Consider the following 17,939-nt stretch of genomic DNA (forward strand, 5'->3'; position numbering starts at 1 on the left):
ATGAAATGTGTCTTAAAAGACAAAAGCTTATTTTTTGCAATTGCCCTGATATCAGACATTAAGTAAGCCAAAGACAATTCCCCAGATTTAATTAAACATAATCTACAAATTTTAGCTTTGGGATCCACTTGAATCTGTAAACTTGTAGTACTGGGGATCATTTTCAAATTAAAATTTTTTATCCTATATAGTAGGTAGAGTTCTTCTCTAGCTGCTTTTGAGTTAAAATAAAATTTCTTTCCACATTATGTTTCAGTTAGTTAGCAGTTGTTAAATTTTTACTGAACACTTTATCACAGAAAGATTTTATTCATAATTATATTCATATTCATAATTTTTCAACCTTGAAAATTTGTGAAGAGCTCACCAGGAGAAAAGGTAGTGCTAGAATCTGATCTTTTCTTTATTTCTGTCCCTGCTCTATTTACTCCTGCCTCAACAGACTTTCTATACAATCTGGTTATCTGTTATAGAAAAATTTTTTAACAAATAGGTAAATTAAAGGGGTCCAGCTTTACATATAGTTTAGTACTTTTGCATAGCCTGTCCTAAAAATGATTAGTATTCTCCCCTTCCTCTTATAGTTTCTTGAAACTTCTAATAAAAAATCACATTAGCTGATTTAACAAAAGGAAAACATTTTTAGTAAATCTTTCATTTTAACTTAAATTTAGCTAAAATTTTAGTTAGACAAAGGGAAGAAGTTTTTCAGTTGATTTTAATTTAAATTTAGATGAAATTCCCTTGTGAGTGGGTCATGTGGAAGGCTAGCAAGCAATCTAAATAAAAACTAAAAATTAAAGATACAGAAAACAAGTCAGAGGAGGTTATATCTGGATTTTCTTTCTCCTTAGGTATAATATCATTAATCTGAATGTTATAAAAATGAGTAGGAGCTTCATATAATTTACAATAAAATTTCTAAGTTCAAAAATACCAATTCACAATAATTACTAAATTGATCCCTAATTCACTTTAATTTGTAATTCTTCTAATTAAAATTTCTAACATTTCTGTTCAAATGACAAAAGGAACACCTTCAGTATGCTGCTGAAGCTAGTATTTGCAAAAAGAATTCCACTCTACACAAAGACAGACAAAAGAGTTGCTGCAGTTTCTTTAAAAATTTCTACTGTACACAAATAAGTCTTTTTTTTTTTTTTAGGTTTAATTTTGGGACCCATATAACATATTAAGCTAATAGTTCCTGATCACTTCCCCTTAGGTCCCTCACATGGGCTGAAAGATTATTTTAATTTTTTTTCTTTTTGAGATTTCACTTGGTTCAATTCTTCCCAAAGAAGAAATATTTCAGATCCAGTCTCCTTATTTCTAACTTTGCCAGTGATTGCCAATGTTCCAAAAACTTTCAGGGAAACAAACCCATACAGTAAGACTATTTGATTGATTGCAGTATCTCTTTGGGGGTCAGGTCATGTGGATCCCAATTGATTGCTCATAGCAACCCTGAAATTAATCAATTTCCTGAAATAAATCAAAACCATGAGTTAAGTCTTTATTTGAGATAACAGAGTAACAAGTTTGCCATCCTGGGATTTCCCAACCAAAAAGACGCATGAAAAAGTTTTTATAGTTTTAGAAGAAAGAGAGAAGGCAGTAGGAAGTAGCAAGGCACTGTCATGAGACCCCAGTAGCCCTTGGCAATCGTGACAAAGAAAACCACTTCATTCTAGTGAATCCCAAAGGAAGGGGACAAGGACACTAGAAGCTGAGATCCAGACTGACCTAGCAAAATATCTGTTTGAAAGGTTCCAAACTAATGAGTAAGCATCTAAGGAGTAATGTAAGGACATTATCAAAATTCTGACATTACAAGGATCATTTAAGGAAGTGGAAATCTATATTACATTTGGCATTAACAATTTCTGTCATTATATTAACAATATTCTGTCAACAACATTCTGTTCCTGAGATATTGTGATGAAACAAGCTGCCCATACAGCACAGCAGCTAGGAGTACTCCGGCTCAGGCCAACTTGAGTTCAGATTCTACTACAAGACACTGAATGTGAATGTGTATGATCTATCTGCAAGTCTGTCTGAATCAATTCCCACAGCTGTAAAATGGGAATCATAATAGCACTTACTTTCCAGGGCTGTTGTGAAGATCAGTTGAGATCATTTGCAGAGCATTAGTCAGTGTCTAGTAAATTTGTTGTTCAGTCCTGTCTGATTTTGATGTCATTTTGGATTTTCTTGATAAAGATCTTTGCCAATGGTTTGCCATTTCCTTCTCTAGCTCATTTTATAGATGAAGAAACAGAAGCTAACTGAAGGTTAAGTAATTTGCCAGGATTTCACAGCTAGTAAGTGTCTGAGGCCAAATTTGAGCTCAGGAAAATGAGTCTTCCTGACTCCAAACCAGATACTCTATGTCACATAGCTGCCTACCCATAGACAGCCCTATGTCTCCTCCTATTTTCCCTCCCTTCCCTTCCCCTTCTGACTAATGTGTTACACTCAGGGTGCAGTTTGGGATTTTTGGGGGGGAATATAGTCAATATGTGAATTTGTCTTGCTTTTTGCAATTTGTAATGTATATTTGACACAAGGATTTTGGTTTGGATTTTTTCTTTTTTAATAGAGGAAGCAGGTGAGAGGAAGAAAATATGGATTTTTTGTTCATTAAAAAAGTAATGTAAAAATGATAATATTATTGCATTTCAATCAAGTATTGATTCAGAAAAATTTCTATCACAAGAGTGATAATTTAGCTCATTCTCTTTCTCTTTCAGAGATAAGACATGTGAAGAGAAGGATTACTCTTAAGTCTAGAGAAGAGATCCCTTCCGTTCAGAGGAATTACCAGTTGTGCTTAACTCTTATACTTCAGTATTTCATTTTTTAAAAGTAACTCCTAATTTTTAGTACTAAGAGGATAGTGAGGAAGAAATTCCCTGGAACCCTTCCCAAATTTCCCTATTAGCTATCTTGAAAAATACCTTAGAATTAATTTAGGATCAGGAAAAGCAACTTACTAGCATAGCAGGAATGGAAAGGGAGTGTATTCACTCAACAAGCCACACATCAGGGGTCCTGTAGCAAGGCTCTGAGCTCCAGGGCAATTCACCAATAGGCTGCTAGCTGTCCCAGGGGCAAGCCAACAGTTCCACACTAGCAGCACAATGAGGTCCCATCTCCAGAACAGGCCTCCAGGAAGAACCCACATCCATTACTGATCAGTAATAAGACCCCTTACTCCAGGGATAGCAACGCCCCTAACCCACAGCGGATCAGCAGAGAAACCTCACACCCAGTGCAAGCTAGTGGGGAGGGTATCACCTCAATGTCAAGCCAGTAGCAGGCCCCATTCCCAGTGAAGGCCCCAACCCAAGTGAAACTAGATTCTAAGGTCCAGTGAAAACTAGCAACAAGGTCCCAAGCCCCAAAACAAGAAGTATGGGTGCAGGAGCAGAACTCCACTCTTACATAAAATAGGCAGAAAAAATGAGCAAAAAAACTTGATTGTAGAAAATTACTATGCTGATAGGGAACATCAAAGCAAAAATTTAGAAGAGAAAAACTATATCAAAAAGGCTACATGCAAAGCCTCAAGGAAAAATGTCAATTGATCTCAGGCCCCAAAAGAACTCTTGGAAGAGCTTTAAAAGAATTTTTTAAAAATAAGAGAAGTAGAAAAAAATTGGGGAAAAGGGGAAGAGAGTGAGAGAATCATGAAAAGAAGATTCAACAGTATGGTAGAAGAAATGCCAAAAAAAATGGAAAAAAAGAGAAATAAAATTTTACCAAAGAAAATAATTCTTTAAAAAAAATGTAACTAACCAAATGGAAAAGGGGGTTAAAAAAGTTTACTAAAGAAAATAATTCATTTAAAATTAGAATTGGGAAAGTGGAAGCTAATGACTCCATGAGACTTCAAAAAGTGATAAAAAAAATAAAAGAATTGAGAAATTATGAAATTTATGATAGGTCTCTGGAGAAAACTGAATGATAATAGAAATAAAAATTGCCCAGATAAACAGAAAAAGAAATAAAATACTTAAATAAACCAATCTTAGAAAAATAAATTGTACTTACTAAGAAAAATTCCCCAAGGCAGATGGATTCACAAATTAATTATAGCAAATTTATAATGAACAATTATTCTCAATACTAAATAAATTATTTGAAAAAAGAGGTAGAGTCCTACAAATTCCTTTTATGACACAAATACAGTGCTGATACCTAAACCAGGAAGTGTCAAAACAGAGAAAGAAAATTAGAGACAAACTTCCCAATGAATACTTAGGCAAAAATTTTAAATAAAATGAAAAAAAGAAAATTATAACCATATATATCACAAAGATCATACACTATGACCAGGTGGGATTTATACCAGGAATGTAGGATGGGTTTAATATTAGGAAAACTATCAGCATTTTTGACCATATCAACAACAAAACCAACAGAAATCATATGATTATCTCAATAGAGGCAGAAAAACCCATTTCTATTAAAAACACTACAAATCATAGGAATAAATGGAGCTTACCTTAAAATGATAAGTAATATTTATCTGAAACCATCAGCTAGCATTGTTTGTAATGGGGATATACTATAAGTTTTCCCAATAAAATCAGGAATGAAATAAGGATACCCATTATCACTCAATATTTTACTTGAAATGCTGTCCATAGTAGTAAGAGAAGAAAAAAAATTGAAGGAATTAAAATGAGCAATGAGGAAAGAAAATTATCACTCTTTGTAGATGATGATATAGTTAGAGAATCAATTAAAAAAACTACTTGAAATAATTAACAACTTTAGCAAATTGCAGTATACAAAATAAAATCTCAGCATTTCTACATATTACCAACAAATTAGCAGCAAGAAATAGAGAAATTCCATTCATAGTAACTGTAGAAAATATTATAAAATACTTGAGAATCTCCCTGCCAATACAAAACCAGAAACAATAAGAGCACAATAATAAAATACTTTTCACACAAATAAAGTCAGCTCCAAACAACTGGAAAACTATTACTCACTGGGAAGTTGAGTCAATGTAATAAAAATGACAATTCTACCTAAATTAATCTACTTATTAAATGCCATACCAATGAAACTAACAAAAAATATTTTATAGCACTAGAAAAAAAATAATAAAATTCACCTGCAAGAACAAAAGGTCAAGGATATCAAGAGAATCAATGAAAAAATGTAAAGGACAATAGCTTATCCATACCAAATATCAAATTGTATCATAAAGCAGTAATTATCAAAACAATCTGATTGATTCAGAAATAGAATACTGAATTGATGGAAGCAATTAGATACATAATACATTGTTGTAAATAACCATAGTAATCTAGTGTTTGATAATCCTAAAGACCCAAGCTTTCAGAACAAAAACTCATTATTTGACAAAAAACTGCTGGGAAAACTGGAAAATAGTTTAGCAGAAATTAGCTATAGACTGTCTCATACCACATACCAAGATAAGGTCAAAATGGGTACATGATTTATACACAAAGAGTAATACCATAAGCAAATTAGGAGAGCATGGAATAGTTTAGTGTTAGACTTATGGTAAAGGGAAAAATTTAGCACCAAACAAGAGATGAGCGTATTAAGAAATATAAAATGAATCATTTTGATTACATAGAATTAAAAAGTTTTTGTACAAACAAAACCAATGTAACCAAAATTAGAAGGCAAGCAGAAAACTGGAAGGAAATTTTTTGTGACAATTTTCTCTGATAAAGGCTTTATTTTGCAAAAGAAAACTGAGTCAAATTTCTAAGATTTCAAGTCATTTCCCCATTGATAAATAGTCAAAGGATATTATCAGACAAACAAATCAAAGCTATCTAAATGCATATTTTTAAAAATGCTTTAAATCACTATTGAATAGAGATATAAAAATTAAAACAACTTTTAGGTAACACTTCACACCTATCATATTGGCTAATATGACAGAAAAATAAAAGGATAAATGTTGGAAGGGATGTGGGAAAACTGAGACATTAATGCACTGATGGTGGAGTTGTGAACTGATTCAACCATTGTAGAGAACAATTTGGAACTATTCCCAAATTAGGGTATATAATTTGTCCTTGGGCTATAAAACTGTGCATACCCTTTGAACCAGCAATATCATTGCTAATTTGTATCCTAGAGATCAAAAGAAGGAGAAAAGGACCCAGGAGAGCAAAAATATTTATAGAAGCTCTTTTTGTGGTAGCTAAAAATTAAAAATATACCCATCAACTGGGAAATGGCTGAATAATTTGTGATATATTCCGTAAGTAATAGAATATTATTGTGATATAAAAAATGACAAGGATGGTTTCAGAAAAACCTGGAAAGACATATATGTGAACTGAAAGACTTAGTTCTCAGTGGCTCAGTGATTCAAAGTAATCCCAATTGACTTTGGATAGAAAATACTAAATGCTTCCAGAGAGAGAACAATGGATAATGAATGTAAATCAACGCATGCTATGTTCAAGTTTTTTTTTTTTTCCTTTTTCTTCTACTTTTTTTATCTCCTTGTTTTTTCTGATTTTTCTCTCCCAACATGGTTCATAAAGAAATGTCTATTTAAAAGAAAATTAACTTACATGTATAACCAGAAAAAAGAAAGAAAACTATAAAAAATTAAAAATTAAAAAAAAAATCCTGATATATATAATTGCTTTCCTCCCAAACCAAATTCCTATTTCTGAATATTAAATGCAGATAAATCTTTGTAAATGTGAAGTGTAATTTTTTTTTTTTTAAATTTTTAAAATGTGTCTCTTCTGTGCATATCTTTTGACCCAGCAGTGGGCTTCTATTCCAAAGAGACCTTAAAGGAAGGAAAGGAACCGACATATGCAAAAATGTTTGTGGCAAGAAACTAGAAAATGAGTGGATGCCCATTACAAGTTTATAAAGACAACCTCCTATGGCACCTCTCCTTCCTTGTATATAACATTTTCACAGCGTGGGATGGGACCTCTTTAGGAGGACTCATAGGAACAAATACGGGATTTATAGCCAGAAGGAACCTGGGAGGTGAAAAATTAAGTAGAAGCATGGGCTGACTGTGCTGTGCCTTGAAATCCTAGTTTACTGCTGTGGACATTATTTCCCTTCGGACCTTCCAAGAAAAATAATGACACTAAACCACCTTCCTAATAAAATACGATCAATTTCCAAATTGGAAAGGAATTGCATTTCATATTTCTTTCTCGATGTGTACAATCACAAATCAATCTGAGGTTCAAGTTAATGCTCTCAAATTGTAGGGAGAAAGACTTCACGTAACATCCTCTCAATTAGACACTTCAGCCCCAATCACATAGGGAACAAACCGAAGTAATCAAAGACATCATGCTTTAAAGTGCTTACAATTTTGGCAGATTACATACAAGCAAATTCTTTCTCACAAGTCTCCTCGCTTTCTTCCTCCCTCCTCCCTCTTTCTTCTCCCAATTAGCATTTCTCCCTCCGGCCAGAGGGGAGCTGTGGAGAGTACTAGAAATGGTACAGTCCGCGTTGTACACCCCTGCGACGTAATGGGTCCTCGACTAATGGGTCCTTCCAATGATAGAAAAGCCTTGCGGGGAAGGAAGAGCGTCCTTTTTCCGCTTCCACCGGGAAGAGTTACGCTTTTTCACTCCCAGCAGCTGCCAGTCTCGTGAGGGCCCTATTATGGCATGCTTCCCTGCGGTAGATGGAGGCACGTTCCTCCATAGTTGGAGTTCTTTGGTGCCGTGCCCGCGACCACCGTGAGGTAGGTATTATAGTAAGGTCGGCCGGGCGGTGGTCGGTGCTGGTGCGGGGCAAGGGTCAGGGATCTTTAGCTGCTCTCCCTCCTTCTCCCCCTCCCCCGCCCCCTAGTCAGAGTCTGCGCGGGCGCGCTCTTGCGGCGTCCGGTGGATGTGAAGCCGGGATTGGGAGCCCGTGCGCGGCATACAGATCTATGTCGCCGTTCTTACCTCTCCGGCGTCCGCCACGTGGGACCTGCAGCTTTTGTGTACGTGTTACTTTTACTAACACGTGACGGTTTGATTAAAATAAGAAGCGGGAACCACTTAACTGGGTCGTTACTCAAACGTTTATTAAAGCACTTTCTATGTGCCAATTACTGCGCCGGGGATACAGAAAACTCGCTCGGCCCTAAAGGACCTTTCGAATGGGGCATGCTGTACTTAACCGCCGACTTCCCGTGCGGGAAATAACCGCTAAAAACACTTCCACATTTAATTAGATTTACTTAGGACTAGACTACCAACAAACTAAATTAAGCCTTGAATTGTAAAGTTTACAGTTTTCGGAATTGTAAATGCACCATGGACGTATGATTATGAAAGTTCTAGCAAAAACCCCTGAGACTAGAAAAAATTGAACACGGGACACAGTGATTAGGTGGTGGAGAAGGAAAGGCACAATTCCAAATGTTTTCACAGAACGAGAGTTGACTTTTTAAATGTCCTTTCTTAGGCTCGAAATTGGCAAGAAGATGAATCCAGTAGTACATTCCGTGGCTTCTTGGAATCCAGAATGTGTCCAAGTGTTTTAAGTCCATGAGTAAGCGGTAATGTTTTAAGATCTTGTGGCTCTCCCAAAAAGTAGATTTAATTAAAACTATTTAAAATCATTCCACGTTTGTCTTATTAGATTTTTTTTTAGGATGTTTTGTCACTATATTAGTACAAGAGTTTCCTGAGGAAGGAAAAAGCGTTCTAAGTTAAATAGTTCCAATTTTTGTCTTGTGGGAAGAACGTAGCTGTCCAGGTTTGGTAGACAGAATGTAGGGTATTTGCCTTTTGTGTTGCCCGTTCACTTTGGACACTAGTGGATGTGGTGTCAAAAAAGGCAGAAATAAAATACTTTGCAGCCTTTTCTCTTTCCTTGGAATTGTTCCATTGATGAGTGTGCTGTATAAGTAACAAGTCACTTTTGGAGTATAGGGGCTTAAGGAATATCCTCTTAGAGCCACTTGGTTTATTCCTTTCTTTCCCTGATTCTGTTCAGGTGAAATGGACAAGGACACAAAAACCAGAATAAGCTGCTGTTGTCAACATTTTTGTGGATTCCCATGGTGAATAAGGTATGGTTTTTTCATTTTTTTGATAGCTATAGCTTTGTCAATTGCTCCTCTGACCATTTTCCAGTGCTTTGCAAAGAGTCTGTGCCTCTGACAGCATATTGTAGATATTTTCATATCCTGCCATGCCTTTTACTCATTTCTTATTTTGCAAGCAATTTATCTCTTAAATTGTAACCTACCTTCTTGTCCCTTCGCTAGTCCTATTTGTATCTGACTAAATCTCCATTTTTAGATGTTTCTTGCCATTAGTGCTTTTCCATTCCTACTGCTATGACTATCTGAGGTTCTCCCCTTTTCTTTTAGCATTTTTTTCCTTCATTGTTCATACATAGGCCTGCAACTGCCCACTTTTTCTTTTCCCTCCCATTTCAATTTTCCACATAAATTTTAGCCAAACTAAAACAAAATATATTAGCTATAAATAGTTGCTGTGTTTTAAATGACTTAATAACTATGTTATTTGATGAATAAATAACATAGTATTTATGTCCAAATCTCACACCCCCTATTTGGGATTAAAAAAAAAATTGTGGGTTGAATTCTTATAGCCATCATGCAGAGAACAAGCTTTTTCAGGAGGACCAGGATTCAAATTCTGGTTTAGATTTCAGTTAAATTTTCTAACAACTCATAGGTTGCAACTGTCTCTAATCTCAAATAACGTAACTTGATTAAAATAGTTTTTCTTTCTTTCTCTTTAGAGGCTGTGATCCTTATCATATCTCAGGTTCCTGTTAAATGCCACGAGTAATCTGAAGATTTTCATTGAAGAAAAGCTTTGGATTTGGATAAGTGGTGGTTTTGAATTATTGAGCTCTCCAAGGGCACAGTTGGCATCTGTAGTAATTTTATTCTTTATCTAATATGATTATATATTTTTAAAAATATGTAAAATAAAGCTTGACTTTAGGTCTCTTCAAAAGATTTTGTTCCTTTGTCTTGATATTATAAGGTACTTTTCCTCAGAAACCTTCCTTCCTCCCCCCCAATTGAGGTCATTCACTCACCAGATAAAGATATTAAGATACCTAGATGTTCTGATTGCCTGATAAATATCTGGTCTCCTGTCTATTCTTCTTTCCCCATTGTATTTATGGTGCTACTCTGCAAGAAGAGGTCCAGTTCTTATTCTTAGAGACTTAAAATAGCTATTACTGACAAAGAATCTCTGGTTTACATGCCCAAAAGTCATAACAAGTCCACCAACGTGGACAATATAGCCAATGTGGCTTCTGGACTTTGAAAGAATAGGCACAAGCTCACATTTTAGATAACTTAAAAATGTTTTAAGTATAGCCTGTGAAGATTAAGTGAATATTTAAAACGGTATCTGATTTTGAGAGCTCATTCTTAATTGTCTAAATATGAATTGAAAAAAGACAAGACAGTTGATTGACCTCAAGAAAACTCACTTCTTAGAAACGGTTTTAGGTTGGTAGAAAACCTTAGAGAATGCAGCAGAGGAGGCCCTCTGGCCTTGGTTATTGATAGATGGTATGTTTACATTTAAAGATGTGATAAAGCAGCACTGGATTTAAGGTAATGGCATAATTTACAGATTAAATAATACTAATTCTTTGTCACAGATCAAGTGTCTATTTTGAAGTGGGATGTTTGTATGGTCTTTATTATCTTTGTGCTGTGTTTTCCATCCACGTTGCTTGTAGATACCTGAGGTTTTTCTTGTATCAGACTGTCTTTGGACCCAATTCTAATCTGAAAAAAAAAAAGTTTGAAATAATGAGCTTTGAGTAAAACAGGATGTCTTATGAGATGAGAACATTGGTATAGGGTAGAGGAGATTGTTGCATTTGGCTAAGCTGCTGAGGATACAAAAAGATGCAAAAGACAGTTTTCATCCTCAAGAAGCTCAAAGTCTAATGGAGACTAGCAAATAAGTACCAAAAAGTTAGAAGCAGAAATAATAGGTACTAGAATTAAGACTTCCTGTAGAACCCCTATTATATAGGATTTTTGATTGCGACTTGAAGCTAAGGAATACAGGTTGAAGTAAGGAAGGTGCTTGCTTCATCTGGAGGACAGCCAGAAAGTGCTCAGATAGCATCTTATTTGTGGGATGGTAACATTGGAAGGTATGTGATGGAAAGTAAAGCGTTAAAAATACAAGGGGACCAGGTTATGCAGGACTAATAAACACCATTCAGAAATTTTTTGTTTGGATCTTGGAGGGAATTGGGAATGAAAGAAGTTAAGAGTGTATGTCTGGCATCATAACTGGTTTCACTCAAACACTGCTGCACAAATTTTGCTCCTTTCAAGCATAAGTTTGGGTTTCACCAGCTGACTCAGCCACCTTCTGTTTTATCATTCCAGACAAGGTAAAACAAGATTATCATACTACAGAAATGGCTAGTGAATTGAACTATTCACCCTTTTCACTAGCCATCTCTGTATAGTTCAATTTGGTTCACAGAAAGCAAGTACTATGTGCAACAACTGAAAGTACTAGGTGCCTAATTTTTACAAAATGAGTTTGAGGCACTAATTTAGTAACTTAACCTGTAGGTGGCACCCAACAATTCTGAAGGCTTCTGAGGAGTTTAAAATATTTCATTTTGTATGTGAAGGGTGATAGCTTGTGCAAATAAATACACAGTTGAGTTAGGGGATCAAGCTAATAGATAATGGGGGAGGGGGGTTTAACACTAGAATTGTTTGAAAAGAATGAAACCTTTTCACAAAGGCAGAGCTAGAAAGAAATGCAGAATGGCTATTTTACTACTGAAAAAACTGCATCCAGAGGTAATACCTTTTGTATTATTTGTGTTGGAATCTTTACAAATTATTAAGAGTTGATAGAAACAATAATTATCTAATGTAGCATGGTTCAGTATGATTGCTCTGATCCTACCAGGAGATGTTATGGGCCAGAAGAAACAAGATACTAAGTGGAACTGAGAAACAATGCTTGTGTTCACATCTTTACTCATTGGAGTTCACAAGTATGGGAGATTCACAAAATTTAACTTTGTAACTTTGTAAATTCACACCTCCCTTGAAGCTCTTAGGGCCAGAGAGCACTTTGGGAGGAAATCCATAATCCCACTTTTGGAGAAGGAGCATAAATAGAGTTTGGGGGAACCAGTCAAGTGAGTTACTTGGGAACATTGTTGGGGGTCGGTGAGGAGCACTCTGGGAGATTGAGAGCCAGAAGCTCTCTTGGAGGCAAGACAGATTCATTTCCAACTTTCACTTTGGTGCTGGCTGGAGACTGAAGAAAGCAGAGGCAGAAGCAAAGGACAAAGCTACAAGAGCTCTTAGAACCAAGGAGAGAGAGAAACCCTCTAAGAAAACTAACCGGGCTATATTGAAGACAATAAAAGATCAGAACTTTTAGTACCTGGCTGCATTTGGGTGATTATTACTTTTAAGTGAAACTAAGGCTGTCTCCAGAAAACCTCCCCAAGAAACCTGCTCTCAGAGAGAACCATTATATTTTAAAGAAGAAAAACAACACAAATTTGTCCAGTAACAACAACAAAATACCAATTGCACAATAACTGCTAATACAGTAACTGTATCTGAAATTGTATGCAACATTTTATAGCAGTTTCCTGAGATTGCAGAAACTTGAGGGATATGTTGAATTAATCGGTGAACTTTTTATTTTGCCGAATCAATTCATTCAAATCTTTCTATATGCTTCTAAATTCCTTATTGTTACTGCATAATAATTCATTGTTTGGTCATTGCAGTTTATGTCTGACTCTTCTCCCCATTTGGGATTTTCGGATATTGTAGTGATTTATCATTTTCCTTCTCCAGCTCAATTCACCTGCTTTTTTTTTTTTTTTTTTTAATTTTTTGAGAGGCAGTTGGGGTTAAATGACTTGCCTAGGGTCACACAGTGAGACTACATTTGAACTCAGACCTCCTATGCTCAGGCTAACAGTAAATGAGCCCAGTTTTGAACTTGGGAACATTCACGTTTCTGACTCCATCCCTGTCACTCGCAGTACTTAGGGGTTTCAAAATAATTACATTCATAAAATAATCCTCACAAGTTTATTCAACTATTTTCCAATCAATAGAGAATCTACTTTAATTAGCTCTTTGATACTACAAAAATTGGTACTATGAACATTTTAGTACATTCAAACATTGATAATATATTTGAACTAATGATTTTTGGTTATTTGATAGAATTCACTTGTAAATCCATCTTATCCTAGCTTTTTTTCTTTTGGGGTTCATAAATAGCTTTTTTCAAATTTTTTTTTTTTCTGAATTGGGCTAGTTGCTTTTTTATGTTTAATCTGGATATTTGATGTAAAAATATTTCCTCTACTTTTTAAGTTTAGCATGCAATTCAGCGAAATAATTTCTGATAATGTGATTTCCTCTTCAATTTATATTTTAAAATTTTTTAATCATATTAGCCAACTTTATGTTGCTTAAAGAAAATTTTTCTTTAGTTTTATGTATCAATTTAATTTCTGGTATCTGTCCCTTCCAAATTTTTTCTTTGCAGATTAGAGAGTTTTGATTTGCTACTTTAATTTTTTAAAATCACATATCCAATTCACTTATTTAGTCTTTCTTTTGATGAACGTGTTTAAAGAGAAAAATTTCCTCAAAGGACTGCTTTAGATGTTAAGATTTCTCATGTTTTAATTTGTTCTTTGAATCACCAGTTTAGAATTAAAAGTCTATACTTTTAAATTATTCAAGGCCTTTTGCTATCTATTTGTCTCCAATTTAATTGATCTTTTAAGTAATTAAATACCTCATTCTTTGTCTGTTTGTTAAATATTGATATTCATTATCAATGGTACCTTTAAGCATTATGCACTTTCCCTGATTTTTATAATAATCTCTACTTGAAGGGACAGCTGGGTGCCACAATGGATAGAATGTTAGGCCAGAAGTCAAGAAGTCTTGACATCAAATATGGATTCAGACATATGCTGGCTCTCTGCCCCTGGGCAAGTCAGTTAACCTGTTTGTTTCAGTTTCCTCATGTGTAAAATGAGCTTGAGAAGAACATGGCAAACTGCCCCAGTACCTTTGGAAAGAGTTGCCCCTCCCCCTCAAAAGCGGATCATGAAGAGTTGGATACAAATGGAAAATGAATCAACATTAACATTTTGATCACATAAAATTAAAAGAAATTTTGCACAGACAAACCCAATGAAGTAAAAATCAAAAGGGAAATTTACTGGGGGAAAAAACATCTTAAAAGCAACTTTCTCTAACAGGTCATCTAAGATTATAAGAACCTAATTTAAATATAGTAGAATAAGAATGGTTAGAACAAATAGAAAATGGAATAGAATAAAAATTAAAATGGAATGATTCATTCCCTAACAGATAAACAAAGGATATGAGCAAGCACTTGTTAAAGTTATCAATAGTCATATAAAAAACTTGATCAAGTCACCAGTACTTAGAGAAGTGTAAATTGACTGATACTTATTAGAGGCAAAGATGTCAGGAAAGAAAAAATATAGTTGGGAGGGGCTCTGAAAAAAGCAGCATGGTATTGAATGCTTGGTTCTTGTTCTACCTGTTCTGGATGGTAATTCAGACAATGTCTCCAAATCACTAAATTATATATCCTTTGACCTGAAGATAGCACTAGTAATCTTTTTTTCCCCAAAAGAAGTGAAAAGAAGGGATCTATAAAGTATTTATAGCACTATAAAGTGCTACAAAGGTTTATGTAAACCTTTATAGCAAGGTTACTGGAAGATATCCATTATATGGCTAAATATATGATTTCTGAGCATAATGGAATATTGTATGCTAAAAAATGAACTGATGAGCAAAGTAGACAGAACTAGGTGGAAGATTTTTGCGATAATAGTTAAGAAAGCTTTGAAAAAAAAAAAAAAACTATGTTAGACCTAATGACCAATCAAAATTCTATGCTATCTACCTCTTGCCAGTTTATAGATTCAAGGTGTAGAATGGATTTTTGTACATGGTTGATATAGGAATTTGATTGAATATAATTATTACCAAGTGCTTTCATTTTTTTTTTTTTTTTACAATCTGAGAATATAGACTGGGGAAAAAAAGGAGGTAATTGAAACAAAATATATAGAAGAGAAAAGAAGGGAGACCAGAAGTAGGTATAGACAAGCTGGAAAGCTTTGAAAGTTATGTGGTAAAATTATAAACTTGAAAGAAAATTGTATATATACTCATTTGCAAATTTATCCATTATCCTCATTTTCAGGTCTGCTTTATAAATGGAAATAATTCATTTTATTTGGTGTCTTTTAAAATTAAATGTAAAAAGGGGGAAGTAGCTACATTAACACTAACCTGATAGGAAGTAGAACCAGTGAAACATTGTGAATCCGAAGACCGAGTCACAGGAAGTGGGGGCACAAGATCAGTCTTTGCACTGTAGAAAGAAAATCAGGTTTGGAATTAGTGACTGGAAGCTAGGATCATATAAAGCCAGATGGGACTGTAAGAGTCCCATTTGTTGCCATGTTCTCAAACTGTTGCAAGGAACTATGAAGTATTTTAAGTGTTTGTTAAGAAGCATTTAAAAATAATTTTAAATGATTTTACTATAAAGATTCTGTCCAAGTTTTGTTTAATTTGAAGGGTTCTGTGCTCTTCCCCCACCCTTAGAAAAGTTCAAGGACAACGAATCTAGAAAAATCTTATTTTACAGATAAGGAAACTGATTATCAGACAAATTTAGGAGTTAAAGCCAGGTCTAGAATCCAAGTTTCATCGCAGTTCAGTGCTTTTCTCATTATCACACTTGCCTGAATTTCTTTTCCATAAATTTAATCTAAGGTCAAAATAAATACATGGCAACTTATTCTCACTTTGGATTTGTTTATAGCAAAATGTTAAACGAATAAAAAGTACATACAGTCTATTGGTGGTGGAGCTGACACTAGAGTTTATCTTCCCCTTCTAGATTAGTTCTGTGACATCAAAATTCCAATCCAATGTGCAGCAAAAGCACACTGAACCACTCCAAGTATTTTCAATTTATTAGGGAGTCTGGGTATCCCTTATTAATTTAATCCAAGATCATCATGATCAGGAGCCCACTCCCTTTTGGGGACTATTTTCATATACTTGAAATAGCACTAGAAATAGAATGAAGCAGGATAGTTTCATAATTGGTTATACCAGAATTAGGGAAAATTTATGATTAGTTGAGCAAAAATTAAAATATGCTGTTAGGCAAAAGTATAGTAGAAAGAAGTGTAAAGATAATTTTGATACTCAAATTATCAGTGATTATATAGTGAGTTAAGCAGAATCAAGATTAAGTTAGTATTTGTTAACCACTTTGTCAACAGACTTTTGGTTCATTAACTGCAGGTTTCTCCTGGTAAAGGCACCTGCCACCTCAATAAAGGTTTTTATAGGAAATCAAATCAAATCTGGTATTTTAGTCAATGGCATTCCAGGAAATAATTAAGTGGTGGAGATGAAAGGATAGGTCAAAGTTGAGCAGTGACAACGATAGGAGTAACAGGTATGCATACTGCCATGACAAGTTTCAGGACCAAATGTAATGTGTTATTCTGTAATGGACAATCATATAATTTTATCCTATAATTTACAATGATACCACTAACATATCACTCATATATACCTTAACTTAGCAGCATTAACATAATTTCTAATACTACTTTGCCTACTTTATTATAACTAATACACATCAAAACCTTAAGTAATCTAAATTAAGTAAAACATTAAGTAAATATTAATTAATTTGAGTAGGAAGCATAAAAATAATTGTCAGTTCTTTCTACTAAGCTACTTTGTCTCACAGTATTTTAATTTTCATCAAAATCTGTAGCCTATTTTATAGTTATTTGCTTATTTGTTTCTCTATTAATTGATAAATACAAATGGCTGGACTATCAATGTCTTTAAAGTTTGAAATAACCTTTTATTAAAGCCACTTCTCTCAAATTAATTAAAGCATTGATTTTTTTTAATAGTTGCCCAAAAATGCTTTATTACTAACAGCAAATTCAGTGCTCTACTATAAGTAGATAATCGCCAAGAATGCAATTGCCACACAGAACCTACACATTAGATTCCATTCCTTAAATATGTTTAAACTAAGCAAACAAACCAGTTCCTCAAACATGGCAAGAACATTTTTTCATCACTGCTATAACAACTGTATTTGCTAGCAAATAATTGAGATATGATTTGAAGGGGCAAAAGACACTGGGGTGCAACATCAAGAAGATTTGAGATTATGTTCTGCAAATGAACCTCTTTTCCCTTTTTTAATTTTTCAATTCCTGAAATGAAAGGTTCCATTAAGTTTTGATTATATTTAAACAACAGTTCTTTTAAAATATTATCAGTGTTTGATATTACCAGTGCTTGACATGGGCACTCAGAATTGGAGATCTATACTGGAAATCAACATTCTTAATACACTACACAACATGTAAGACAATTACAAAAGCAGGCTCTTATTGATTGCCAATGATATGTTTCTTCCAAATGTAGTTATTGCATTTGGGTTTTGGTTATTCCAGCATATTCCTAATAATTTAACATAAAAAAAGACATACCTAATTGGCTTTAAAAATGAAACATTCATGTTAAAGAACAGAAAATACACCAAGACAAGACAGATACTAAAACGTCCATGAAGCACACAATACAAAAGGAATGTTTTGTATAAGCATATAGATGTCTAGCTGTTGTAAAGGTGAGGAGACCTTATAGGGTTGCCAAATTGTAAGGCATTAATTATTGAAAAGCACAGGCTTATAGTTTGTTCCTTCTCTCCATAAGTTTTTGACTCAAAGTCTGGTTCCATATCTTTTCTAAAGGCATTGTAGGTTAGTGGACTATTAATTAGCCCTTTTTCTAAATCTGTGTCACTCTGAGCAGAATTCTGGGCTCA

At 34.3% G+C, this 17,939-nt stretch overlaps 1 protein-coding gene and 1 non-coding gene across 3 annotated transcripts in view; one reads left to right on the top strand and one right to left on the bottom strand.

The window, feature by feature from the left end:
• Positions 1-8,047: 8,047 nt before the first annotated feature.
• Positions 8,048-17,939, bottom strand: part of EPB41L4A (erythrocyte membrane protein band 4.1 like 4A) — a 171,841-nt gene continuing 161,949 nt past the window's right edge. For both annotated transcript variants that reach the window (XM_051998340.1, XM_051998329.1), the window contains 2 exons: positions 15,353-15,434; positions 8,048-10,777 (listed from right to left, as the gene is read on the bottom strand). In XM_051998340.1, the coding sequence (XP_051854300.1) occupies positions 10,649-10,777; positions 15,353-15,434 (211 nt within the window). In that variant the 3' untranslated portion in view covers positions 8,048-10,648. The remainder of the gene's footprint in view (positions 10,778-15,352; positions 15,435-17,939) is intronic.
• On the top strand, positions 8,772-8,905 carry LOC127546106 (small nucleolar RNA SNORA13). The gene has a single exon (XR_007949966.1). It is a non-coding gene; the product is annotated as a small nucleolar RNA SNORA13 (small nucleolar RNA).

This window comes from Antechinus flavipes, chromosome 1 (genome assembly GCF_016432865.1).
Source record: "Antechinus flavipes isolate AdamAnt ecotype Samford, QLD, Australia chromosome 1, AdamAnt_v2, whole genome shotgun sequence".
Taxonomy (NCBI): domain Eukaryota; kingdom Metazoa; phylum Chordata; class Mammalia; order Dasyuromorphia; family Dasyuridae; genus Antechinus; species Antechinus flavipes.